General features: G+C 44.4%; 1 protein-coding gene across 2 annotated transcripts in view; it reads left to right on the top strand.

The window, feature by feature from the left end:
* LOC120920885 (multiple epidermal growth factor-like domains protein 10) overlaps positions 1–27,489 on the top strand; it is a 221,048-nt gene that overhangs the window by 55,121 nt on the left and 138,438 nt on the right. For both annotated transcript variants that reach the window (XM_040333275.1, XM_040333274.1), the window contains exon 2: positions 24,667–24,777. In XM_040333275.1, the coding sequence (XP_040189209.1) occupies positions 24,668–24,777 (110 nt within the window). In that variant the 5' untranslated portion in view covers position 24,667. The remainder of the gene's footprint in view (positions 1–24,666; positions 24,778–27,489) is intronic.

Below are 27,489 nucleotides of genomic sequence, written 5' to 3' on the forward strand. Positions count from 1 at the left end.
TAGAAATAAAGCATGGAGGACCGAGCTGTCATGTACTTCTTGGATAACTGTGATCCAATGGAAAAAATCAGTTGCAGCTGAACGTTAGGCAAACAGCAAAATACAAAGGTAGAATACGTACACTATATTGCCAAAAGTATTGGGACGCTTGCCTTTACACGCACATGAACTTTAACCACTTAAAGCGGGAGTTCACCCATTTATAAAAAAAAAAATTCTCCCCTTAGACTCCTGCTCGTTCGGTCTAGGGGAATCGGCTATTTGTATTAAAATATGAGCAGTACTTACCCGTTTTCGAGCTGCATCTTCTTCCGTCGCTTCCGGGTATGGGTCTTCGGGAGCGGGCGTTCCTTCTTGATTGACAGCCTTCCGAGAGGCTTCCGACGGTCGCATCCATCGCGTCACTCGTAGCCGAAAGAAGCTGAAGGTCGGTGCGGCTCTATACTGCGCCTGCGCACCGACGTTCGGCTTCTTTCGGAAAATCGTGACGCGATGGATGCAACCGTCGGAAGCCTTTTGGAAGACTGTCAATCAAGAAGGAACGCCCATTCCCGCAGCCCATACCCGGAAGCGACGGAGAGGATGCATCTCGTAAACAGGTAAGTACGGCTCATATTTTAAAACAAATAGCCGATTCCCCTAGTAAAAACGAGCAGGAATCTAAGGGGGAAAAGTGCCCTCTAAGGGTGAACCCCCGCTTTAAGGACAGAAGGTGTTTTTCAGATTCGGCATTTACAAGACTAAAACAGTTTTTTTTGCTAGAAAATTACTTAAAACCCCCAAACATTATATATATATTTTTTATAACACCCTAGAGAATAAAATGGCGGTCATTGCAATACTTTTTGTCACACCGTATTTGCGCAGCGGTCTTACAAGCGCACTTTTTTTGGAAAAAATTCACTTTTTTGAATAAAAAAATAAGACAACAATAAATTTGGCCCAATTTTTTATATATTGTGAAAGATAATGTTACGCCGAGTAAAATGATACCCAACATGTCACGCTTAAAAATTGCGCCCGCTCGTGGCATTTTTTTAACTACAGAGTAGGTCTAGGGCTAGAATTATTGCTCTCGCTCTAACGATCACGGCACTACCTCACTTGTATGGTTTGAACACCGATTTCATATGCGGGCGCTACTCGCGTATGCATTCGCTTCTGCGCGCGAGCTCGTCGGGACGGGGCGCTTTAAAAAAATATTTTTTTTGTTTTCTTATTTATTTTTATTGATTTTATAATTTTTTACACTGAAATAAAAAAAAAAAAAAATTATCACTTTTATTCCTATTACAAGGAATGTAAACATCCCTTGTAATAGAAAAAAGCATGACAGGTCCTCTTAAATATGAGATCTGGGGTCAAAAAGACCTCACATCTCATATTTAGACTTCAATGCAAAAAAAATGACAAATTGTCTCTTTAAGACGCTGGGCGGGACTGACGTTTTGACGTCACTTCCGCCCAGCAAAGCTATGAGGACGGGTGGGGGCCATCTTGCCCTCACTGGAGTCCTCACACACTAGGCAGCAGCACCCCGATCTCCTATCGGGGCCTCTCCCGCCACCGATAACGGCGATCTCGAGGCAAATCCACCGCAGAGATCGCCGTTATCGTTTACACGGCCGCCCACTGAAAAGATGGATACCTCGGTTGTGGCAGCAGCTGCTGCCGTTACCGAGATATCCATCTTTAAAAACAGAACGTATATATACAGTGGGCCGTCGGTAAGTGGTTAATGACATCCCAGTCTTATGCCGCGTACACACGGTAATTTTTCAGCATGAAAAAACGTTGTTTTTCAAAAACGTCATTTAAAACGATCGTGTGTGGGCTTCACATAATTTTTCAGGTTCTGAAAAACGACAAAAAAAAAAATCGAACATGCTGCGTTTTTTAACGTCGTTTTAAACAATGTCGTTTTTCGGGTTGTAAAAAATGATCGTGTGTGGGCTAAAACGACAAAAAAAAAAACACGCATGCTCAGAAGCAAGTTATGAGACGGGAGCGCTCGTTCTGGTAAAACTACCGTTCATAAAGGAGTAAGCACATTCATCACGCTGTAACAGGCAGAAAAGTGCGAATCGTCTTTTACTAACACAGAATTAGCTAAAGCAGCCCCAAAGGTGGCGTCATCCGCATGGAACTTCCCCTTTATAGTGCCGTCATACGTGTTGTACGTCACTGCGCTTTGCTAGATCATTTTTTAAAAACGATGGTGTGTAGGGAAAACGTTGTTTTTTAGACATGCTAAAGAACAACATTTTCTTTCATGCTGAAAAATGATTGTGTGTATGCGGCATTATGCCCCGTACACACGATCATTTTTCGGCATGAAAAAAACACAGCACTATAAAGGGGAAGTTCCAACTTCATCATTAAAACGACATTGCCCACACACCATCGTTTTAAAAAAATGCTCTAGCAATGCGAGGTGACGTACAACACGTACGACGGCACTCTTAAGGGGAAGTTCCATGCGGATGACGCCACCCTTGGGGCTGCTTTAGCTTTTCTGTCTGTTACAGCATGATGAATGTGCTTACTCCATTACGAACGCTAGTTTTACCAGAACGAGCGCTCCTGTCTCATAACTTGCTTCTGAGCATGCGCAGGTTTTTAACGTCGTTTTAGCCCACACACGATCATTTTTTACAACCCGAAAAACGACATTGTTAAAAACGTTGTTTAAAAAATGCAGCATGTTCAATTTTTTTTTGTCGTTTTCAGAACCTGAAAAATTATGTGAAGCCCACACACAATCATTTTAAATTCCATTTTTTAAAAACAACGTTTTTTTCATGTGTACGCGGCATTAGTCCGTAGGGTTCAATATTGAGTTGGCCCAACCTTTTCAGCTATAAGAGTTTCAACTGTTCTGGGAAGGCCGTCCACGAGGTTTAGGAGTGTCTATGGGAATGTTTGACCATTCTTCCAGAAGCGCATTTGTGAGGTGAGGCACTGATGTTGAATAGGAAGGCCTGGCTCACAGTCTCTATTTCATTCCAAAGGTGTTCTATCGGGTTGATGTTAGGACTCTGTGCAGACCAGTCAAGTTCCTTTGTCTCCGCTCTTATTTATCCCAAGGGTGTTCTATTGGGTTTAGGTCAAGACCAGTCAAGTTCCTCCACTTCCAAACTCACTCATCCATGTCTTTATGGACCTTGCTTTGTGCACTGGTCCAAATCATTTGGTGGAGGGGGGATTATGGCGTGGAGTTGTTTTTCAGGCTTTGGGCTTGGCCCCTTAGATCCAGTAAAGGGAACTCTTAAGGCGTCAGCATACCAAGACATTTTGGACAATTTCATGTTCCCAACTTTGTGGGAACAGTTTGGGGATGGCCCCTTTCTGTTCCATTTACTTTTTCTTTGAACTTTGAACTTTTAATTTTTTTTCTGTCTGTGTCTCCATGGCAAAGCTTCACGTAGTGGCCACTGTGACCTGGACAGAAAGGGATGGGAAGTCAAAACATTTAGCTATCTCCAGAAGAGGAGGTAAGGGACAATGTGCAAATGGGGTAAACTGTCTAAGTGGGACTAACCCCTCACTTTCTCTTGCGTCTCCAGATCACAAAGGGGAAGGAAATCTAACAAAATGGAACTCAGAAAACATTACATTGGCTGGGTTTTTTAATCATTACCTACTACTAAAACCAATGTACCTGGGTATAAACCATACCTGACCAATGCCCCTGGAAGTTGGAAAACACTGAAGTGGGACACATCACACTCTGCACCTCATCCAATCAGAGAAAGCTTTACATCACTTCAGGCTATGCAAAGCGTTCTCTGAATGGTGCCAAGTGGCCAACCTCCTGTATTCACAATGCATTCACAATGCATCAGGCCAGCACAAGACCCAGTACCAAGTGGAAATCACTGGAGTAGTATTGTCTGCTTCAAAATATCCATACCTTGAATATATCTTTAATATACCGTATATACTCGAATATAAGCCAACTTTTTCAGCACATGTTTTTATGCTGAAAAAGCCCCCCCTTGGCTTATACTTGAGTGAGGGTCTCCCGCTGTGTGAGTCTACTGTTCGGCGGCCATCCACTGTAACAAAACCCCTCCTCCTCATCCGTGATAGATAGAACACTGAACACTAATAACAAACTGAATCAGTGTTCCGTCTATCACGGACGAGGAGGAGCTTTGTTACATTGCACGGCCGCAGTTACAGTGGACAGGGGCTTTGTTACAGTGGACGGTTGCCAACTGCAGTTGCATGACACAGCAAGAGATCAAAAGTACATAAGGCTGCAAATGGGCACCTTGAGGCTGCAGATGGGCACACACAGTGAGGCTGCAGATGGGCACAGTGAGGCTGCAAATGGGCACAGTATGGGCTAGATTCATATAGAACCGCGTAACTTTGCGGCGGCGTAACGCATCCGATTTAAGTTACACCTCCGCAACTTAGACGGGCAAGTGCTGTATTCTCAAAGCACTTGCTCCATAAGTTACGGCGGCGTAGCGTAAATCAGCCGGCGTAAGCCCGCCTAATTCAAATTTGGATCAAGGGGGCGTGTTTTATGTAAATGTACTGTGACCCGACGTGATTGACGTTTTTCCCGAACAGCGCATGCCCCGTCTGTGGAATTTCCCAGTGTGCATTGCTCCAAAGTACGCCGCAAGGACGTCATTGGTTTCGACGTGAACGTAAATGACGTCCAGCCCCATTCACGGACGACTTGCGCAAACGACGTTACTTTTTCAAATTTCGACGCGGGAACGACGGCCATACTTAACATTGGTACGCCGCACTTACGCCACCATATAGCAGGGGTAACTATACGCTGGGAAAAGCCTAATGTAAACGGCGTAACTTTACTGCGTCGGCCGGGCGTACGTTCGGGAATTCGCGTATCTAGCTAATTTGCACACTCGACGCGGAATTCGACGGAAGCGCCACCTAGCGGCCAGCGTAAATATGCAGTTACGATCCGACGGCGTAAGAGACTTACGCCTGTCGGATCTAACAGATATCTATGCGTAACTGATTCTAAGAATCAGGCGCATAGATACGACGGCGCAACGCAGAGATACGACGGCGTATCTGGAGATACGCCGTCGTATCTCCACTGAGAATCTGGCCCTGAGGCTGCAAATGGGCACAGTGAGGCTGCAGTTGGGCACGCACAGTGAGGCAGCAGATGGGCACAATGAGGCTGCAAATGGGCACAGTGAGGCTGCAGATGGGCACAGTGAGGCTGCAGATGGGCATTGTTGACCCTCTTTTCCACTTATAATAGCTGCTGCATTTCCCACCCTAGGCTTATACTCGAGTCAATACATTTTCACAGTTTTATGTGGTAAAATTAGATGCCTCGGCTTATATTCGGGACAGCTTATACTCGATATACGGTAATCGCGAATCTGTAATTTAGATCGGCATTGCCAATGAAGGTTCTCATCTATCCAGGTCATGGTATATCTAGTAGTTGGTCACATTCAACTTGTCTTTTTCTTTAAGGTTGAAGACATTTTCGTAGCTTATCAAAGCTACTGAAGAAGAGTCTTGGACAAGCTATGAAATGTTTTTGACTATACAGGACAAGGCTGATCGAATGTGACCAACTACCGTATTTTCCGGCGTATAAGACGACTCGGCGTATAAGACGACCCCCTAATTTTCCAGGAAAATTTTTGGTTTTGGGATATACTTGCCGTATAAAACTACCCCCTTCCTACTAGTCTTTCTGGAAGCTGAGGGGTAGCCAGAACAACCGCTGACAGAAACAGGCTTTTTTCAAGCCTCACTATGCCATTACATGCCTCACTGTGCCATTACATGCCCCCACTGTGCCATTACATTACATGCCCCCACTGTGCCATTACATGCCCCCACTGTGCCATTACATGCCCCCACTGTGCCATTACATGCCCCCACTGTGCCATTACATGCCCCCACTTTGCCCATACATGCCCCCACTGTGCCATTACTTGCCCCCAGAGTGCCATTACATTACATGCCCCCAGAGTGCCATCACATTACATGCCCCCACTGTGCCATTAAATTACATGCCCCCACAGTGCCATCACATTACTTGCCCCCACAGTGCCATCACTTGCCCACACAGTGCCATCACTTGCCCCCACAGTGCCATCACTTGCCCCCACAGTGCCATCACTTGCCCCCACTTTCCCCCCCCCCCACTGTGCCATCACTCACGTTTTTCAGGCCGGTGACAGTCTCCGTCTGCTGCGAGCGTCCATGATTTCAAAGCCGCGCCGTCTTCTCAGCGTGTCCTGTGATTGGCGGAACACAAATTTTCCCAGTAGCGCCTCTGTTCTGTGTTCCGCCAATCACGGATGCCTTCTCATCTCGTCCGAGGATGAGAAGGCATCCGTGATAGGCGGAACACAGAACAGAGGCGCTGCTGGGAAGATGTGTTCCGCCTATCACAGGACACGCTTAGAAGACGGCGCGGCTTTGAAATCATGAACGATCGCAGCTGTACGGAGACCGTACCCGGCGTATAAGACGACCCCCGACTTTGGATGCATTTTTTTGCATCCAAAAAGTCGTCTTATACGCCGGAAAATATGGTACTATTAGATTTAGGTCAATGATCAATCTTGTGTTCTGAAAATTTGCTGGCTGGTGAAAATGAGTCAAAAAACCCTTATTTAGCTTCTTGCGGTTTTAGCACTCATGACTGTGCAGACACAACATGATTATGAAGCTTCCAAGATAACAATGCTGGATATTGAAAATCATAGAAAACCACAGGGTGTCAGACAAAATCCCCACTTCACTGTCAGAATATTACTAAGCATAGAAGGTTGAGGCCAAGGGGCTTAACCTCCACCATACGCTACTAAGCCTCAGGTGCATTGTCCGAATCACTTCATAACTACCATTAATACGTCCAATATGCCTTTGGAGGGTTGTCTGTAGTAAGCCCCATGGGTCCTACAACTGCAGACTTTAAATATGAATTCACCTTCGAGGGAGCTGATTCATCACCTCCTACACACGCCATCTGTGTTGGTTTGTCCAAATAACCTCTGTCATCTAGCGAGGAGTGTCCACCACAGCACAAAAGTAATGATCATTAGCAAGGAGCCAGCGAATGCTATTGAAGCCAGTGGCTGGAAATAAATTGACTAGGGAAAAGAAATTGGAAAGTAGGACTAAAATTGAATTTATGTTGGAATCTGCACAGCTGGGTCAAGAGTTTTAGCCAAGACGTTCTTCTATTTCTCTAGAAATGAGACATTTGTTTTCCTTAAATTTACCTAAAACCAGATTCTAAGTTATTAAAAAAGTAGTTAATGAAATCCCAATTAGTTCTTGTTCACATGGGCGCTGAGGCCCATTTACTGTGAATGGGACGTTTTCTCTGGCATCTCAAGCCTTCATCCTAATGGCCATACCCACGTATTGCTGTGGCAGGCTATGTGCACCGCATTACTACTCTCCTTGGAGCACCCAAAGGTGCCCCAGGCCATTAAAGTGCCCCAGGTCACCACTCCCACTGTACCGCTGCCGAGAAAGGACACCCAATACACCATGGTACACCTGCATTCCAATATAAGGCCAATATAAGGCCAAGGTGGCAACACCACCTGCAGGCAACACGGGAAACTACCAAGTAGTACCACAGCCAGAACAGAGGCAAATTTGTGTTAATCAAACAGGTCTGGGCCCAAGTATTGGCCCAGACTTCCCTTAAATTTTTAATAGCGCCCCCTAGATTTGAGGTGGGCGCTACATAAGGGAGGAGATTCTGATGGGGACACTGATGTAAGGGAGAAGATTCTGATGGGGACACTGATGTAAGGGCGAACTCAAATAGGGGCACTGATGTAAGGGGGGATTCTGATGGGAACAATGGTGTAAGAGGTCTCTGATGGTGAGACAGACTTTAATGGGGACATTGATGTAAGAGAGGACTTTGATGGGGACACTGATGTAAGAGGGAATTCAATGGAGACTCTGATGTAAGGTGCAGGATGAATTTATTTGTGTTCAGCTTTTAAGGCATACATGTTTTCCTTTACCCTAAATTATGGTTGCCTCCTTTTCTTCAAGCCAAACCCGAACACTTTAGCAGCCTGGGGCACCTTTGGGTGCCCCAAGGAGAGTAGTAATGCGGTGCACATAGCGTGCCACAGCAAAACGTGGGTGTGGCCATATTGCTCTTGCTGACTTCCTGCAACCCAGTGATTCTGAACCTGCCCCCAGACAGCTGCCCGCAGCTCCTGGACAATAACAGATTTGTGTGTGACTATCTTGGTTACTCGGAGCCACAGCTTGGTCTGAATAATGTGTTCGGGTTTCAGTCCACTTGAAACCCGGACACATGATTTAAAACCCGGACTGTCAGGGCGAATCCCAGACGCGCGGCAACCATACCGTAAGAACTCCATTAGGTCACTGTTCAGTGGACTCCAAACCATGACCTACGGGCCACATGTAAGATGGACTCTGATGGGGACACTGATGTAAGAAGGACTCTGATGGAGATTCTGATATAAGGGGGACTGGGATAGTTACAATGGGGATCGAAAGTTTGGGCACCCCAGGTAAAAATTCGTATTAATGTACATAACGAAGCCAAGGAAAGATGGAAAAATCTCCAAAATGCATCAAATTACAGATTAGACATTCTTATCATATGTCAAAAAAAGTTAGATTTTATTTCCATCATTTACACTTTCAAAATTACAGAAAACAAAAAAATGGCGTCTGCAAAAGTTTGTACACCCTGCAGAATTTATAGCATGCACTGCCCCCTTTGCAAAGCTGAGACCTGCCAGTGTCATGGATTGTTCTCAATCATCGTCTGGGAAGACCAGGTGATGTCAATCTCAAAGGTTTTAAATGCCCAGACTCATCTGACCTTACCCCAACAATCAGCACCATGGGTTCTTCTAAGCAGTTGTCTAGAAAACTGAAACTGAAAATAGTTGGAGAAGGCTATAAGAAGATAGCAAAGCGTTTTCAGATGTCAATATCCTCTGTTCGGAATGTAATTAAGAAATGGCAGTCATCAGGAACAGTGGAAGTTAAAGCAAGATCTGGAAGACCAAGAAAAATATCAGACAGAACAGCTCGCAGGATTGTGAGAAAAGCAATTCATAACCCACGTTTGACTGCACGATCCCTCCAGAAAGATCTGGCAGACACTGGAGTTGTGGTACACTATTCCACTATAAAGAGATACTTGTACAAATATGGTCTTCCTGGAAGAGTCGTCAGAAGAAAACCTCTTCTACGTCCTCACCACAAAAATCAGCGTATGAACTTTGCAAATGAACATATAGACAAGCCTGATGCATTTTGGAAACAAGTTCTGTGGACTGATGAGGTTAAAATCGAACTTTTTGGCCGGAATGCGCAAAGGTACGTTTGGAGAAGAAAGAGCACAGAATTTAATGAAAAGAACCTCTGTCCAACTGTGAAGCATGGGGGTGGATCAATCATGCTTTGGGGTTGTACTGCAGCCAGTGGCACAGGGAACATTTCACGAGTAGAAGGAAAAATGGATTCAATAAAATTTCAGCAAATTTTGGATGGTAACTTGATGCCATCTGTGAAAAAGCTGAAGTTAAAGAGAGGATGGCTTCTACAAATGGATAATGATCCTAAACACACCTCAAAATCCACGGGGGATTACATCAAGAGGCGTAAACTGAATGTTTTGCCATGGCCTTCACAATCTCCTGACCTCAACATAATTGAAAATCTATGGATAGACCTTAAAAGAGCAGTGCGTGACAGACAGCCCAGAGATCTCAAAGAACTGGAAGACTTTTGTAAGGAAGAATGGGCAAAGATACCTCAAACAAGAATGGAAAGACTCTTGGCTGGCTACAAAAAGCATTTATAAGCTGTGATACTTGCCAAAGGGGGCAGTACAAGATATTAACTCTGTAGGGTGCCCAAACTTTTGCAGACGCCATTTTTTTGTTTTCTGTAATTTTGAAAGTGTAAATGATGGAAATGAAATCCAACTTTTTTTGACATATTATAAGAATATCTAATCTGTAATTTGATGCCTTTTGGAGATTTTTCCATCTTTCCTTGGCTTTGTTATGCACATTAATACTAATTTATACCTGGGGTGCCCAAACTTTTGATAGCCACTGTATACTGATGTAAGGGGGGACACTAATGTAGGGGGGGGGGGACTTTGATGGGGAAGGTGCAGGCTGAATTATTTTATTTTTTTACTTTTCTTAATGGTTCAAGTTTATTTGGAATTTTTTTTGCTTTACTAAAGTTCTTTCTCTATTCTATCAAGTCATGTGATTTACAAAAAACGCTCCAAGCAAAATGCATTCATTCATATAAATCTCATTCAGTCATTTGTAGAACTGATTGCAACCGTCCATAGCAACCAGTCCATAGGAACCAATCCAGAGCAACCGTCCATACCAACCACTCCATAGCAACCAGTCCATAGCAACCGTCCATAGCCATCAGTCTATAGCAACCAGTCCATAGCAACCAGTCCATAGCAACCCTCCATAGCAGCCAGTTTTTGATGGGGCAAATAGGATGGTGCAGTTTTGATGGTGCAGTTTTGATGGGCTAGTTTTTGATGGAGCAGTTTTTGATGGGGCAATGGACCGAATTGGATCTTTTCTAGTTTCTGCCTGCAATGTTTTTATTTTTTTTGGTGAAATATATAAAGTGGTCCTTATACTGAAAGGTTTGGAGACCCTGCGGCAATATGGACACATGATGATTGAAAGCACCAAGATTCCCACACTATCGGAGCTGTAACGAGAGCCTGTAAAGCGTTTATTTCCTGCGTGTAATGAGAACACAGCGAGGAGGAACACTTTCATTCAGAAACTTTAATGAAATCCAGAGCGCCCTGTACACTTCAAGGGAAGACACAAAGCTCACTGACACAGTCCAGATGATCACTTCACATTCATCTTTCATTCTCGAAGAACATACACAATTTTTGTGACATTGCCAGCAGTCGTTTTTTTATAATTATGACCAGTGATACACTCCTTTTTTTTAACAAGAAGTAAAAATATTGTGCAGTACCCCTAGCACCAACCACCTTCTGCTATGTCAAGCTGAACTCGGATGAAATGCATACAAATGAACTGCTATACCTGTGGCAATGTTGAATTGTACGTCTGTTAACTTGCTGCACATTTTCACTGGAAAGTTGGGCCAGATTCTCGTAGTTTAGCTTTGTGCGGGCGTAATGTAACCTATTTTCCTTACGCCTCCGCAACTTAGACGGGCAAGTGCTGTATTCTCAAAGCACTTGCTCCGTAAGTTGCGGCGGCGTATCGTAAATAGGCCGGCGTAAGCCCGCCTAATTCAAATTTCGAACAGGGGGCGTGTTTTATGTAAATGTTCTGTGACCCGACGTGATTGACGTTTTTCACGAACGGCGCATGCACCGTCCGTGGAAATCTTCCAGTGTGCATTGCTCCTAATACGCCGCAAGGACATATTGGTTTTGACGTGAACGTAAATTACGTCCAGCCCCATTCACGGACGAGTTACGCAAATGACGTAACATTTTCAAATTTCGTCGCGGGAACGACGGCCATACTAAACATTGGTACGCCGCACTTACGCCACCATATAGCAGGGGTAACTTTACGCTGGAAAAATCCTAACGTAAACGGCGTATCTGTACTGCGTCGGCCGGGCTTACAGTTTCGTGAATTCGCGTATCTAGCTGACTTACATATTTCGACGCGTAAATCAGCGTACACGCCCCTAGCGGCCAGCGTAAATATGCAGTTACGATCCGACGGCGTAAGAGACTTACGCCGGTCGGATCTAATAGAAATCTATGCGTAACTGATTCTAATGCCACGTACACACGGTCGTTTTCTGCGATGTAAAAAAACAACGTTTTTAAAAACGTCAATTTAATTGACCGTGTGTGGGAGAAAACGACGTTTTATGTCTTCTGAAAAACGACCAAAAAAAATTGAAGCATGCTTCAATTTTATGTGTCGTTTTTCAAAACGTCGTTTTTGACTTCACAGAAATTGACCGTGTGTGGCAAAAAACGACGTTTCAAACAACGTTTTTACACCCGCGCATGCCCAGAAGCTAGTTATGAAGCGAGCTTCAATGGAAAAACGTGGTGAACGTAACCTCGCTTTGCTAGAGCACTGTGAAAAAACGATGGTGTGTAGGCAACATCGTTTTTGAAAAGTGTCGTTTTAAAAACGTAGTTTTTTACTTCACAGAAAACGTCGTTTTTTTACATCGCAGAAAACGACCGTGTGTACGCGGCATAAGAATTAGTCGCATAGATACGACCGGCCAGACTCAGAGATACGCCGTCGTATCTCTTTTGAGAATCTGGCCCTTACAGAGCACTTGAAGCACAAGTTCAAGTCTACACTTTTCCAATGTGTAGCAAATTTGCATGGCAAGTCTCTAGCAAGAGCAAAGTTGCAGTGGTGAGTCTACAGCAAGAGCTCTGCAAGTCTACAGCATGAAAATTCAGCCACAGTGACCCCCTGTGGTGGGATGACTATTGCACAACATAAGTGAACCAGAGCTTTCAGCCGACTTGCAGAATGTTTGCAAAGAAAGTTGATCTGAAGTCGTGCAATGTGGACTTGTGCAACAAACTTGTGAAGCCTGGCAAGTCTAGCAAAAGCTTAGCAAGTCATTTTCAAACTTGCAGCAGAACTGCTTGCTATCTGGGTCTGCTCTTTCCGCCTTTCAGCATGCTCCTTGCACTGCAGAAACTATTATATATATATATATATATATATATACACTCAGGCTGACATCAAGATATATATATATATATATATATATATATATATATATATATATATACTCGGGGCCCTCCATTAGGGGCGCCGCCCACTCTCTTCACACCACCCCATATATGCAACGGATACATTCATGCATAGCATGAATGTATCCACGGCCGTCGCGGCAACCCTCTATGTGCCTGGCACCTTTCAGCTCCTGTTTAGAGCCAGAGGCTCTAGGGTGGGCTCAGGTCACAGAGAATGCGTTCCGATCCCACCCAGGTGAGTTACAACAGCGAATAAATATTCGCTACAGAAACACTGATCCTCAATCCGACCAATCAGAAGCGGGTGTGAGACCCGTTTTCAGATTGGCCGCCAAGGAAGGAGGAAACGGAAATGGCCTTCGCCGTGTTGACCCATATAGAGCAGGAGAACAGGAGGTCGCCTTCGCCGGGTTGACCTGTGCAGAGCAGGAGAGCGGGAAGCCGCCACCACTGAGCAGGGGAAGCCGCCGCTGCCGGTGAAGGGGTAAGTGCTACCTACCGACCGACCGGGGGGATTGGCATACTGTTTGCTGCCCCCCAAAAACACTTTTTACACCAGCCGCCACTGTATATACTATATTGTCAAAAGTATCAGGACACCTGCTTTACACGCACGTGAACTTTTATGGCATCCCAGTTCTTAGTCCGTAGTTCAATATTGAGTTGGTACATCTTTTACAGCTATAACAGCGTCAAATCTTCTGGGAAGGCTGTCCACAAGGTTTGGGAGTGTGTCTATGGGAGTGTTTGACAATTCTTCCAGAAGCGCATTTGTGAGGTCAGCCACTGATATGGATAAGAAGGCCTAGCTCACAGTTTACGCTCTAATTCATTCCAAAGGTGTTCTGTTGAGTTGAGGTCAGGACTCTGTGCATGTCAGTCAAGTTCTTTCACCCCAAACGCTCATCCATGTCATTTCCAGGCCATTTCCCCTTTAACTGTGGGGGTGGGGGGTTGGGATTTGGGGGAGGGGCTCAGGACAGCAGGGTGAATCGGCGCAACGCGGGATGTTTAGGGCACCCCTTATGCATGTCTATGGGGTAATGCCTGTTAGTGCTGTTTACATAGAGATAAGGGGGGGGGGGCAAGTGGGGACTTATTTTATCAACAGTCTCTTTTGTCTGCAGTTCTGGTAGTTTCATATTACATGGTCTTGGACTAAGGGTGTAAGAGTGGCCAGCATTTACATAGCAAAGAAAAAGTCAGCCAGCGTTCAGATCTGGCATAGACTGTTTAGAGGAACATAAACATTATTTTACCCTTCGGGAATAGAAGTCCTACAGGGAAGACACCCATAATGCAAGGTGGGTAATGATCTAATGATATTGTGTACATTTTTTAGGATACTACCTAGACACAATAATCACTTCTTAATGTTCCCTATATAAGTACAAACCGAATGCACGAAGCAATAGCATGGTGATCCTTGCACTGCAGGTTCTCAAGTACTGCTTTCTCTCCAGCAAGGAGAACAGTGAGCAGTACAGGGGTGGCATCACAAATCTCACTCCAAATTTGAAAGACTAGCAGCAGCAGAGCCTTAGATTACCTCCAGCTGCGGATATTCAGCTATGAGGCTGCGGACACAGGAGTGCCTAGGCACCCTCGTATATCATATATCAGGAAGCACACTGCAGTTTTTCAGGAGGAAATCCCGACAAAATATAAATCTTTTGGGGACACTTAGACACAATTAACACTTCTTTATGTTCCCTATAAGACTGCAAACTTGTTTTAATTAAAGTGGAGCTCCACCCAAAAATGGAACTTCCACTTTTTGGAACCCCCCCCCCCCCCGGTGTCCCATTTGGCCCCTTTCAGGGGGGAGGAGGGAGCAGATACCTGTGTAATACAGGTATTTGCTCCCACTTCCTGGCATAGATCACCGCTGTGACCTACGCCACTTCTTGTGCCTATTTTGTCCCCCCCCCGCTGTCTTCTGGGAGACACACAGCTCCCAGAAGACAACAGGGACCAGTGAGGATGCGCAGCGCGACTCACGCATGCACAGTACGCAACCTGGAAGTGAAGCTGCAAGGCTTCACTTCCTAAATTCCTTTACCGAGGATGGCGGTGGCCGCAGCCGAGAGCCGACAAGCAGTTTGGCTTCGGCTGCCGACATCGCGGGCACCCTGGACAGGTAAGTGTCCATATATTAAAAGTCAGAAGCTGCAGTATTTGTAGCTGCTGGCTTATAATATTATTTTTTTCTCCGGAACTCCGCTTTAAGGTTCACTTTAAAAAGCAGGTACACCACACTCTATTACAGTGGTCTCCAAACTGTGGCCCTGGGGCCTGGTGCAGCCCTTTGCTTACTTTTATCCGGCCATTGGGGCACTATCCACTGACAATGACAGGCATAATTCCTCCAAATGACTCCAACGATGGGATGCAATTCCACCAATGATGTGGCACAGTTCCTTCCAATGACACCAACAATGTAGCCCATTGACGCCACTGATGTGGCACAGTTAATTTCAATGACACCAACAATGGGGCCAAATGACACCATTAATGGGGAAAAATTCCTCCCAATGACATCAACGATGGGGCGTTGTTTACTCCAGTGATTATATACACTGATGCCGGGACATTTTCTACTACCGATGGTCCCAGTTTGGCACCTTTAGGCCTCGTACACACGGACGGACAGTCCGCTGAAAACGGTCCGCCGGACCGTTTTCAGTGGACATGTCTGCCCGGAGATTGTACACACCATCAGACAGAAATCCACGCCTAAACAATACGCGGGGACGTGGGCGGCCCTGGAAGTTCAAAGCTTCCACGCATGCGTCGAATCAGTACGACGCATGCGAGGGATGGCGGTCGGTCGGACGTGTCCGGTGAGTCTGTACTGACGACCGAACATGTCCGACGGATTTTTGTCCGCTGGAAACTGTCCGATCCGCCGGACAATTGTCCGCTCGGACCAGTTTCAGCGGATAGATCCGGTCGTGTGTACGGGGCCTCAACATCTGAAGGACAGTAAACTGGCCCTTTGTTTGGAAAGTTTGGAGGCAGCTGATTTAGTAGGTCCATCACATTTGAATTGCTTAAAAACAACATGGAGCTGAAATTCCCCTTTGGTGAAATGTTTTGTTGAACAAGTAAACCTATCCGTTCATACAAATATTTCGATTCATTTTCCTAATACAGCTGCCGTTCTCACACAAAGCCTTTCCAAAAACAATCTGTCAGAACAAGGGACAGCACGCCAAAAATCTGTATTTTGAGAATCCGGTTCAAATATTCCATGACTTCGTATTGGTTCATTCAGGCTCGCCGTTTCCAGCACCCCCTCCGAACGGATGTGTCATTTTTTTATTATTTTTTTTTTCCAAAAGTGTCATTTTTTATGATCCACACAGCTAGAATGAGGTGTGACCAAACGAAAGCCTTATTTATTAGCTGTTAGATGAATGGCCTTAATGAAACAAATTTGTCCATTGCTGTGATTTGAATTTTTGGGATAAAAATGCATATTTTACTGGGAACTGAGAAAATGTTTTCCCTTCACAGTAGCATGTTTAATCACCAAAAAGCAATTCATACAACAGATTTATTATTTGAATTTTTTAAAATGTATGCTTGTTTTGCATTGCTTTTGAGTGCATTTGTTGTGATCTTCCAGTCAGATATAGATTAAGGAGTTAGTTTACCTTTTCCCAAAAACTGCCTACGCAGATAAGGGGGTATATAGATCAAAACAAAGGGCTGGATTCACAAAACACTTACGCCGACGTATCTCGAGATACGCCGCGTGAGTGTAAATATGCGCCGTCGTATATATGTGCCGTGCCCACAGAACTAGATACGCCTGAAAATAGGCTTCTTCCGACCGACGTAACTTTCCTACGCCGTCGTAACGTGGGCGCATATTTACGCTGGCCGCAAGGGGCGCTCTTATTGATTTACGATTCGAATATGTAAATGAGGGAGATACGTCGATTCACGAACGTAGTTGCGCCCGGCGCATAATATACGCGGTTTGCGTAAGACTTACTTTATTCCCCATATAGGAGGTGCAAGTCATGTTAAGGAATGGACCAGGGAACACAGCCGTCGGATTTTACGTCGTTTACGTAGTACGTGAATAGGGCTGGGCGTAGGTCACGTTCACGTCGTAGGCTGTGATTCGACGTATCTTAGGCAGTTGTTTCAACGTGATTCTGAGCATGCACACTGGGATGCGACCACGGGACGGCGCATGCGCCGTACATTATTCGTATCTTTATGACGCTCAGTCCTTCATTTACATGGGTTCACGCCTCATTAGCATGGCTCACGCCCACTTCCACCTACGCTGGCTTACGCCGAGGAAGCCCAGCGTATCTTTAACAGCGAGTGCTTTGTAAAATCCAGTACTTGCCTCTGTGCGCAGTGCGTAGCAAGCGGCCTGCTCTGGGGGGACCCATGCAGATGCACTCCAGAGCCATGGCTCTGTGTGTCCATTAACACACAGAGCCATGACTCAGCCACCCCCTCCCTCCGTCTTCTGATTGGCTCACTGGCTCTGTTTGACAGCAGAGTAAGAATCTAGGGAGAGGCAAGGCTTTCACGGACATCGCTGGATTGAGAGGGGGCTCAGGTAAGTATTAGGGGGGTTGTGGGGGGATGCATGAAGGTAAAAAAACGATAGCTGGATTCACGTAGGGCGGCGTATGTTTGAGCCGGCGTAGCGTATCGTATTTTTGCGCTACGCCGCCGTAAGTTACAGAGGCAAGTGCTGTATTCACAAAGCAATTGCGTCCTAAGTTACGGCGGCGTAGCGTAAATGGGCTGGCCTAAGCGCGCCTAATTTAAATTGTGAAGAGGTGGGAGTGTTTTATGCAAATTAATCGTGACCCGACGTGATTGACGTTTTTTTACGAATGGTGCATGCGCCATCCGTGGGACCGACGTCCATACTTAACATTGGCTAGGCCAGCTTTTTGTTGGACTAACTTTTTGCCTGAAAACGCCTTACGTAAACGGCGTATCTTTACTGCGACGGGCAAGCGTACGTTCGTGAATAGGCATATTTCGCTGATTTACGCATTCTAGGCGTAAATTAGCGTTCACGCCCCTAGCGGCCAGCCTAAATAGAAAGCTAAGATACGACGGCGCAGGCCGTCGTATCTTAGCTAGATTTAAGTGTATCTTATTTTGAGAATACACTTAAATGTACGACGGCGCAGATTCAGAGTTACGACGGCGTATCTACGGATACGCCGGCTTAACTCTTTCTGAATCTAGCTACTTGTGTCTTTACAACCACTTTAATTAAATGTTATACTTATGTAATCTCTCTATGCACAACTTGAATACAACCCCAAAAACATAAACTTTCACGTAACTGTGATAAAATAGGGATTTACAAAAACAGAAGAAAGGTTAAAAATCATCTCTGCATATGTGCAAACCCTGGGGGTTATTTACGAAAGACAAATCCACTTTGCAATACAAGTGCAAACTACAAGTGCAAAGTGCACTTGAAATTGCACTGAAAGTGCACTTGGAAGCGCAGTCGCTGTAAATCTGGGGGGAAGATCTGAAATGAGGGCAAGCTCTGCTGATTTTATCATTCAATCATGTGCAAGCTAAAATGCTGTTTTTTTATTTTCCTTGCATGTCTCCCTCGGATTTACAGCGACTGCACTTCCAAGTGCACTTTCAGTGCAATTACAAGTGCACTTTGCACTTGTAGTGCAACGTGGATTTTCCTTTGGTATCTAACCCCCTATTTTAAAATGGCAAACTGATGCGATTTATGTGTAAAGCTTTAGAGGCAGATCCACAAAAGGATTACGCCGGCGTATCTACTGATACGCCGGCGTAATTTTAAATTTCTTGCGTCGTATCTTTGTTTTGGATCCACAAAACAAGATACAACGGCATCTGGGATCGATCCGACAGGCGTACGTCTTAGTACGCCGTCGGATCTAAGCTGCAATTTTTCGCCGGCCGCTAGGTGGCGTTCCCGTCGAAATCCGCGTCGAGTATGCAAATTAGCTAGTTACGGCGATCCACGAACGTACGTCGGCCCGGCGCATTTTTTTACGTCGTTTGCGTTCGGCTTTTTCCGGCGTATAGTTAAAGCTGCTGTTATGAGGCGTACTCAATGTTAAGTATGGCCGTCCTTCCCGCCTAGAAATTTGAATTTTTTACGTCGTTTGCGTAAGTCGTTCGCGAATAGGGATTTGCGTAGAATGACGTCACCGTCGGAAGCATTGGCTGGTTCCGGGTTTATTTCGAGCATGCGCACTGGGATATCCCCACGGACGGCACATGCGCAGTTTAAAAAAAACTTAGTTTATGTCGGGTCACGACGTATTTACATAAAACACGCACCCATCACTTCCATTTGAATTCCGCGCCCTTACGCCGCAAAAGATACACTACACTGCCGTAACTTACGGCGCAATTTCGATGAGGATTCGAAACAAAAAAAAGGAAGTTACAGCAGCGTAATGTATCTTAGATACGCTACGCCCGGCGCAATAATGCGCCGTTGTATGTGGATCTGGTCCTTAATGTTGTTTTGGTACTATACCGTGTATGCCATAGTCACAGATACACAGTACATACTCGCTTGTACATAACAGCAATGATCTAGGGCTATTGTTAGAAGAATGCAAAGTCAGCTTTAAAACGTCAAGTGATTTAGACAAATCAGCAGTCCTCCTAAGCTTCTGCCTTCCACTCCTTACCTCTGCAAGTTCAGGGCCCAGATCCAACACATATGAACAAGACAGACGCCTGAGCCAAGCCCTAAATTCTTTTCCCAACCCCGGGGCCCTCTAATGGCCTCCTAGTTTTTATCTGGGGAACAAACCGCTCTAGCCTGAAGGATGCACGGATCACCAAATCCCTTACTTCTCAGCAGGGTGGTCCTAACATCCAAACGTCTTGAATTTTCGGGTCACACAGAAACCGTCTCTCGTCAAACTTAATCAGATCTAAAAAATGCAGCCAAATTTTCATCCCTGAGACAAAATTCTCAATGTATATACAAAGAAATAAAAAAAAAAATCGCTCTGGATTTTATTAAATCCATTCTTAGGTTTATAAATCTGAAAAGGAATTTGTATAAAGTGATTTTAAAATACACCCCCATATTCCTTTGATTGTTTATTTTAACAAGTAAGAGAAACCATATTGCGTGAATGAGAGCATGTGGTCGTTTTATTCTGGTCATGTTTCATTTTTCGATAAGGTAAATATTTCATGGATGTTGAATTATCTTGAACAATGTTCTGTCAAAGCAAAAAAAAAAAAATATATATATATATTCTTTGCAACTGGTTTTACCCCGTTTCCCCAAAAATAAGACCTACCCTGAAAATAAGACCTATCATTATTTCCCAGAAGGGCTGAAATATAAGACCTACCCCGAAAATAAGCCCTAGTTAAAAATGCTTGTAAAATCCTAAAATCCACTCTATTACAGTAGTATATAATGTACAATGTGTGTGTTTCTGTAATATAATTGTGGGGAAGAGAGCTCCGGCGAGTCACAGAAGCGCAGAATGGCGCTATAACAAAGGTATTTGGCACAATTATATTACAGGAACACACACATTGTATATTATATAATACTGTAATAGAGTGGATTGTAGGATTTTACAAGCATTTTAACTCAGTTCACACTGGGGATTCCAGACAGGCAGGGAGGGAGAGGGGGAGAGAAGAGAGCACATTACATGGTAAGACCTACCCTGAAAATAAGCCCTACTGTGTCTTTTGTTGGCATAATTAATATAAGACCCGGGCTTATTTTCGGGGAAACACGGTAGGTCTACCGGAGTCACCGATGGCTGCTGTAAGATGAACATTTTACCATCATTTACTGATTGGCTGCCCAATGACCGGTCCATTTTTTGCGATTAGGCACTACGTCGCTTTAACTGACAATTGCGCGGTCCTGCAACCTTGCACCCAAACAAATTTTGCAAAAGAGAAATCACCGCTCTAGGATACTAATCAGAAAGTCTCCTCACCTGATCCAAAGCCACGGGTGCTGGCCATGCATAGAGTGATGCAAAATGAAGGGAAAACGTTCTGGACAGCCACACTCCAAAAATAAATTGCTTTTATTGTAAAATCAAAAAAACACACAAAAAGCATGCCACAGCAGATGGGGTAAAAAGCTGACGCGTTTCGCACCAAACTTTAGTGCTTATTCATAGCTTCCTTTTTTCCCCCACAAATATATATTTTTTACTTTTTGCTATAATAAATATCCCCCAAAAATATATAAAAAAACAAATCTCTTCCTCAGTTTAGGCCGATATGTATTCTTCTACATATTATTTTTTTTAAAAATCCCAATAAGCGTAAATTGATTTGCACAAAAGTTATATAGGCAAATTCACAAAGACTTACGACGGCGTCCGAATCCGCGCCGTCGTATCTTTAAGCGTATGCTCAAATTGAGATACGCTTCTCTGTTGCTAAGATACGACCGGCGTAAGTCTCCTACCGCGTTGTATCTTAGCTGCATATTTACGCTGGCCGCTAGGGGCGTGTGCGTCGATTTACGCAGAGAATATGTAAATGAGCAAGATACGCCTATTCACGAACGTACGTACGCCCGTCACAGTAAGCTACGCCATTTACGTAAGGCGTTTTGCAGGCGTAAAGATAAGCCAACAAAAAGATGGCGCAGCCAATGTTAAGTATGGACGTCGGAACAGCCGTCGAATTTCACGTCGTTTACGGTGTTTGCGTAAGTCGATTCAGAATGGGGCTGGGCGTAGGTTACGTTCACGTCGAAAGCATTGACTATTTGCGTGATTTTGAGCATGCGCACTGGGATACGTCCACGGACGGCGCATGCGCCATTCGTTAGGCGCGTCATTTATGCGGGGTCAGGATTCATTAACATACAACACGCCCACTACAGCCTACTTTGAATTACGCGTGCTTACGCCGGCCCATTTACACTACGCCACCGTAACTTAGGACCCAAGTTCTTTGTGAATACTGTACTTGCCTCTCTAACTTACGGCGGCGTAGCGTATATGAGATGCGCTACGCCCGCCTAAAGTTAGGCACATCTACCTGAATCTGGCTAATAGTGTCTACAACATAGGGGATCGTTTTATGGCATTATTATTATTTTTTACTAGTGATGGCGGCGATCAGAGATTTTCATCGTGACTGTGATATTGCAGTGGACACATCGTTCACTTTTGACACTATTTTGGGACCATTGTCATTTATACAGCGATCAAAGCTATAAAAATGCACTGATTGCTGTGTAAATGACACTGGCAGGAAAGGGGTTAACCAGTAGGGGGCAAGGAAAGGGTTAAGTGTGTCCTACGAAGTGATTCAAACTGTGTGGGGGCTGGACTACCAGTGACACGACATTGATCACTGCTCCCGATGACAGGGAGCAGACGAAACCACAAAACCCCACAAAACCAAAAACATATGCATTGCAAAAGTATGTCTTGGTATATAAAGGATTAAAACTCATGGCTGCTACTGTAGCCGCGAACTCGGTATTGCTTTTTTTAAAGTTGTCATTTATGTAAAAGGGATCTGGGTCACTGTAGAGCTGCCTGATCACTTTTACATCACTAGGAAGATGCAACCTCCCCGCATTGGTGCTGCAGTCATTCATCCAGGGTGGATGGGACCACTGTACGATGCTCGAACATATTGGGGGTTATTTACGAAAAAGGAAATCCACTTTGCACTACAAGTGCAAACTACAAGTACAAAGTGCACTTGAAATTGCACTGAAAGTGTACTTGGAAGTGCAGTCGCTGTAGATCTGAGGGGGAAATGCAAGGAGAATAAAAAACAGCATTTTAGCTTGCACATGATTGAATAATAAAATCAGCAGAGCTTCCCCTCATTTCAGATCTACCCCCTCAGATTTACAGCGACTGCACTTCCGAGTACACTTTCAGTGCAATTCCAAGTGCACTTTGTACTTGTAGTTTGCACTTGTAGTGCAAAGTGGATTTGCCTTTCGTAAATAACCCCCGTTGTGTTGGAAGAGATCTGTTCCCTGATCTGTGCAATGAACCCGGAAGCAATGCGTTGTACGTCACTTTTGGGTTCACAGCTGTTATTCTCCAGCTACTGTAGCGGGGGGGAGCAGCTAATCAAGCATGGTATGTGCTTGATTAGTTGCAATAGAGAGCAAGGGACACATTGGGGGTCTAATAGATCCTTGGTGGCTCCATAAAGAGGACCTGTAACCTGCCCATAGGAGGCTTGTTCACAGACATGTTAAAATCTAAATTGTTTGCTAGAAAATTACTTTTAATTTTTCTTTATATAATTAATTTTTTTAACACTTTTAAATGTTTTTTTTTTTTACTTTTTTTTATAACAAGGGGGTTGTGATGAGGAAAAAATAAATAAATAAACATTTAAAAGTGTTAAAAAATGTAAATATATATATATATATATATATATATATATATATATATATATATATATATATATATATATATATATATATATATATATATATATATATATATATATATATATATATATATATATATATAAATAAAAATAAATTCTAGAAAACAATTCAGATTTTAACATGTGTGCGCACAATTAAAATTTGCCTGATAGAAAAGTGGCTAAAGATACCCTGTCACCTTGCCCATTCAGTGCAAAGGGTACTCCTGTCTCACCTTAACAGCGTTCCTTCGATTGCTTCACCTTTCAGATATGGAGAAACATGTAGGGCCAGATTCAGAGAGAGATACGACGGTGTATCTCCTGATACGCCGTCGTATCTCTGACTTAAGCTGGTCGTATCTATGCGCCTGATTCATAGAATCAGTTACGCATAGATATGCCTAAGATCCGACAGGTGTAACTGTGTTACACCGTCGGATCTTAACTGCAATTTAAAAATGGCCGCGGGGGGCGTTCTCGCTGATTTACATTGAGAAATATGTAAATCAGCGAGATACGCCAATTCACGAACGTACGCGGGCCCGGCGCAGTGTTGTTACGACGTTTCCGTAGTGGTTTTCCCGGCGTATATTTACCCCTGCTTCTATGAGGCGCAGCCAATGTTAAGTATAGCCGTCGTTCCCACGTCGATTTTTGTTTTTTTTACGTCGTTTGCGTAAGTCGTTCTCGAATACGGATGGACGTCATTTACGTAAGCGTCGAAACCACTGACGTCCTAGCGACGTCATTGGGAGCAATTCACGCCGGGAAAATTTTCATTTAAAATCGGCGCGGGAACGCGCCTGATTTAAATAGTACACTCCCCTAGCCGCGGAATTTGAATTCCCCCGGGGGTTTTACGATCCGCCGCCGCAAGTTTAGAGGTAAGTGGTTTGTGAATTACCCACTTGCCTCTCAAAGTTGCAGCAGCGGATCTTAAATCACATAGATCACGCGGATCTAAAGATCCGCTGATCTATGTGAATGTAGCCCGTAGCCTCTATCCATGTAACAGTGCCGTGGGTAACAATTCAAGGTTATGATATTTTGTTTTTGTACATATTATAAGGCAGGTGGCGGTTGCATCTACTGATGTTGTATCTATTTATGCCAAAGCACTTTTAAGAATAGGAATTAGATTGCTTCATTACTTCCTGAAGATGATTTTCTCTAATCTGTCAAAGAACAAAAAAAAAAAATGAAGACCCGCCATCTTTGTGTTTGGGTTTAGATTTGCTTTGTTTGACAATTTTCTGACTGAAAGCCAGTTTTTCCATCTGCCTAAACATGACTATACTCAGCGACAAAACATCCTCTGTAACGGCCATTTCCTGTTTTCCACTCATCTACTTCCTGTGTTTACAGCTATTCCCAAATCTCATTGGTGGAGAGGAGACCTCACACTTAAACTGTGTTTATTATTAAATGAACCGGACAATAGTGTATGTTGCTGTATGATGTCCTAACAAAAACATATATGTGTTGCTTTTCAGAATGAAGGCGGCAGGAAAATTCTACCTATCAGCCATGATTTTCTTACTTCAAGCACAGCTTGGCACATCTCTCAACCCAAATGACCCCAATGTCTGCAGTTACTGGGAAAGGTAAAAGAAAAACAACGTTTTGTGCATGTAGGCCATGTGTTCCTTTTGGCCTAGGGAGCAAATGTATTTCAGACATGGTGCTATCACTATACAGACAGGAAGCAGCTGGTCTACTCTTCTTCCTGCTTCCTGCCTGTAACGGGATAACTGTGGACTGGTAATGTTTGTCTATATGCTGGAAAGACTGACGGTCTGTTTTATGTTATACTCACAGCATTTTACTCAAAGATCAGAATGGTAAGCTAAAATGCAAAATACCATAAACTATCTGTGACCGATAAACCTAATGTACATAAATCACAAGCAAATCAACGTGCTCACAAATCGTAAGCCCTGTACACACGATCGGATATCTAAAGGAATCTAATCCGATGGATTTTTTCATCGGATATCCGATGAAGCTGACTTTCATCAGTCACACACGTCATCGGTCAAAAATCCGACCATGTCGATGTCCAGTAAAACATTATGGGGTAGACCCACATACAAATACATTGGCGCAGCGTATGTGAGATACACTACGCCGCTGTAACTTACTTTTTGCTGGTTCGAATCCCCAAAGAATTTGCGCCGTAAGTTAAGGCGGCATAGTGTATCTCAAGCGGCGTAACGGCGCGGAATTCAAATCGGCGATTAGGGGGCGTGTTTCATTTAAATGAAGCGCGTCCCCGCGCCGAATGAACTGTGCATGCTTCGTTTCTAAATTTCCCGCCGTGTAAGGACGTCATTTTTTAAACTTAGACGTGACTTACGTCCATCCCGATTCACGGACGACTTACGCAAAAAAAAGAAAAATTTCAAATTTAGTTGAGGGAACGACGGCCATACTTAACATGGCAAATATAACTATACGCCGCAAAAAAGCAGCTTAAACTACACGCCGGAAAAAGCCGACTAGAGACGACGTAAGAGAATGCAACGGCCGCGCGTATGTTCGTGGATCGTCGGAAAAAGCTCATTTGCATACCCGACGCGGAAAACGACGTGAACGCCACCCAGCGGACGCCGAAGTATTGCATTTCAGATCCGAAGGCGTACGAAGACGTACACCTGTCGGATCTAACCCAGAAGCCGTCGTATCTTGTTTTGAGGATTCAAGACAACGATACGACGCGGGAAATTTGAAAGTACGCCGGCGTATCAGTAGATACACTGGCGTACTCGCTCTGTGGATCTACCCCTATGAGGTTCTGAGAAAAATGAAGTGCAATGCATCCGAGCGTGCGTCGACTTGATTCTGATTCTTGATTCTATTTTTTTTCACCTATGGAAAACAAACCGTTTTCATTGGACAAACCGATCGTGTGTACAGGGCTTAAGAATTCTTAGTTGCTTCCCCACCCCTTTAAGGTATGATACAAATAATGATGCAGCGCAATTAAAACAGTGGCCCAGATTCTCAAAGGGCTTACGACGGCGCAACGCCATGTACTCCGTCGTAAGTCCTAATCTGGGCCGTCGTATCTATGCGACTGATTCTTAGAATCAGTTACGCATAGATATCCATTAGATTAGATCCGACAGGCGTAAGGCTCTTACGCTGTTGGATCTTAAATGCAATTTTTTTTATGCCGCTAGGTGTCACCTCCGTCGTTTTCCCCGTCGAGTATGCAAATTAGCTAGATACGCGAATTCCCGAACGTACGAGCGTTTGACGCAGTGAAGTTACGACGCTTACGTTAGGTTTGCGCGGCGTAAAGTTGCCCCTGCTATATGAGGGGCAACCAATGTTAAGTATGGCCGTCGTTCAAGCGTCAAAATTTATAAATTTACGTAGTTTGCGTAAGTCGTCCGTGAATGGGGCTGGACGCCATTTACGTTCACGTCGAAACCAATGACGTCTTTGCAACATCATTTGGAGCAATGCACCCTGGGATATTTTCTGGACGGCGCATGCGCAGTACGTTCGGCGCGGGAACACGCTTAATTTAAATGCTCCACGCCCCCTACCCGGCTAATTTGAATTAGGCAGGCTTGCCCTGGGTGATTTACGCTACGCCGCCGCAACTTTACAGGCAAGTTCTTTGTGAATAAAGCACTTGCCTGTAAAACTTGCGGCGGCGTAACGTAAATGAGATACGTTACGGCCGCGGAGTTGTACGCCCATCTACAAGAATCTGGGCCTCAGTCTCTTAAATAAATGAGTCCCAAATGATGAAACAAAAAAGTCCTTAAATATGTATGTGTGGCCAACCACCAGTGAATTCCAAATATCACAGCCTCCTCTCCAACTGACCACCCACATGTCACATGCATTGAGTGAGCAATATGCACTCACCTGCCTCCTGGACTGGGCCTTAATCACTAGTTCAGGTCAAACACGCGTTTGCCCCTCTAGGGCTGTACTCCAACTGGCATCTGGCTCCCAGTAGCAATCACAGGCACAACACTTGGACTGGAGCATCAGTTTAGCCTTGTGCACACAATTCGGCTTCCATCAGCCACGATTCGGCTTCCATTTGTCTGAAGGGCGTTGTCCGTGAACTTGTAATGTATACACACGGCAGAACATTTTCAGCCAACAAACACGAATGTAGTGACGTACTAGACGTACTACGTGTTTTTTCAGCTCTTTAGCGCCACCATTTGGGTAACTTCTGTTTCATTTTACCTTTTGGCAAATAAAGACTGTTTGCTTTTACCAACACGGCTGGTGATCTGAACGTTCCAAAATAATAAACCCACTACTAGAGTGATTGTTGCTAGCTTTTG

The sequence above is a fragment of the Rana temporaria genome, chromosome 13 (assembly GCF_905171775.1).
Source record: "Rana temporaria chromosome 13, aRanTem1.1, whole genome shotgun sequence".
Lineage (NCBI taxonomy): Eukaryota > Metazoa > Chordata > Amphibia > Anura > Ranidae > Rana > Rana temporaria.